Source organism: Alligator sinensis, unplaced genomic scaffold (genome assembly GCF_000455745.1).
Source record: "Alligator sinensis unplaced genomic scaffold, ASM45574v1 scaffold1302_1, whole genome shotgun sequence".
Classification (NCBI taxonomy): Eukaryota; Metazoa; Chordata; order Crocodylia; family Alligatoridae; genus Alligator; species Alligator sinensis.
This window is the reverse complement of record NW_005842612.1, coordinates 708228-709532: the sequence shown is the minus strand read 5'-3', so window position 1 is coordinate 709532 and position 1305 is coordinate 708228. Positions and strand designations below refer to the sequence as shown.

Sequence of the window (1305 nt, the reverse complement as noted above, 5' to 3'; positions counted from 1 at the left end):
GGACCCCCGTGCCTCCAGCCCCTGCAGCCAGAGCCCCCCAAAGGGAACAGCCCTGCTCCAGCCCCGCGATGCAGGACCACCCAGGGGCAGCCCCCAGACTCCGGCCAGGGCAGAGGGCCAGTGAGGGGGCCACGCCAGGGAAGAAGGGGCTGTGGGGTGACCACACCGCTGTGCTTGGGGTAGTTGCTTTATTAACAGCTCCATTGAGGTCCAGCCGACCCGGCAACCCCTCCCTCAGCCCCAGGCTGCACCCGAGGGGCCTCCGCGGCTGGCCCCTCTGAGCCCGGTTTGCGGAGCGCGTAGGCGTAGTAGTGGCCCCTGACTTCCTGCACCGCCACTGAACCGGCGCCCCCGGCCCGCTCCAAGAAAGGGATCCTGGCGTCCGGGTCCTCGTCGGAGAACTGCAGCAGGCAGCCGCCGGGCCGCAACACGCGCAGGCACTCGCGCACCAGCCGCTCTGCCCGGCCCGGCCCCCGTGGGCAACGCAGGAGGGCATCACACGTGCCCTTGTCCAGCACCAGGTGGAAGACGGATCCAGCCCGGCCGCCCCGCGTGGCCCCCAGCGCCGTGCCGTCAGCTATGCCCAGGCGCAGCCGGGACAGGGCGCGTTGGGGTGGGGGCGCCGTGCGCAGCAGCTGCCGCAGGGCCCTGATGGCCACAGGGGACGTGTCCACGCAGCAAACGTGCACAGGACGCGGGCAGTCCCGGTAAAGCCCCAGGCCCAGGTCCGAGGTGCCGCAGCCGACATCCAGCACCCGGGTGGGCGCCAGGGCAGGGCTGGGGGTCTCCAGGGCCCAGAGCAGGATGCCAGAGACAACCTCATAGCTGAAGAACCAGTCAAAGTGGGTGGTGGCACCGTCCTGCTGGGCGTAGAAGCGGTCCCAGGTCTCGCGGCGGTCCATGGGGCCCAGTGCTGTGCCTGGGGGTGGGGAGTCAGAGGGGCTCAAGAACTTGGGGGGGGAGCAGAGGAGTCATAGGGGCCCCAGCCCTTACAAAGGGGGTCCAGATGGGAGGGGATGGGCTGAGGGAGTCTCAGGTCTGGGCCCAGGCTGGCTGAGAGATGGGGCATGGCTTCAGGTCAGGGTGGGGCAATACTGGAAGCAGAGCCCCAGGGCAGCGGGGGACACCAGTGGTTTGCAGGAGGAGAGCCCAGCCACCCCGAGGCTCCCATTACTTGGTGTACTGCCCCGCACCACAGCTAGACAATGGAGAGCCCCGGACCTCTCCCCATGCCACCCCTTCAGTGCAGAGCCCCCTGCATTCCCCCCCCCCGCCCCCCCCTGCCCCCAACGCAGGCCCCCCCCG

General features: G+C 70.1%; 1 protein-coding gene across 1 annotated transcript; it reads right to left on the bottom strand.

Moving 5' to 3' along the window:
• Positions 1-174: 174 nt before the first annotated feature.
• Positions 175-1277, bottom strand: CSKMT (citrate synthase lysine methyltransferase). The gene has a single exon (XM_006033216.3). The coding sequence runs from the start codon at positions 900-902 to the stop codon at positions 192-194; it is 711 nt and encodes a 236-aa protein (XP_006033278.1). The 5' UTR covers positions 903-1277; the 3' UTR covers positions 175-191.
• Between the last annotated feature and the right edge of the window lie 28 nt (positions 1278-1305).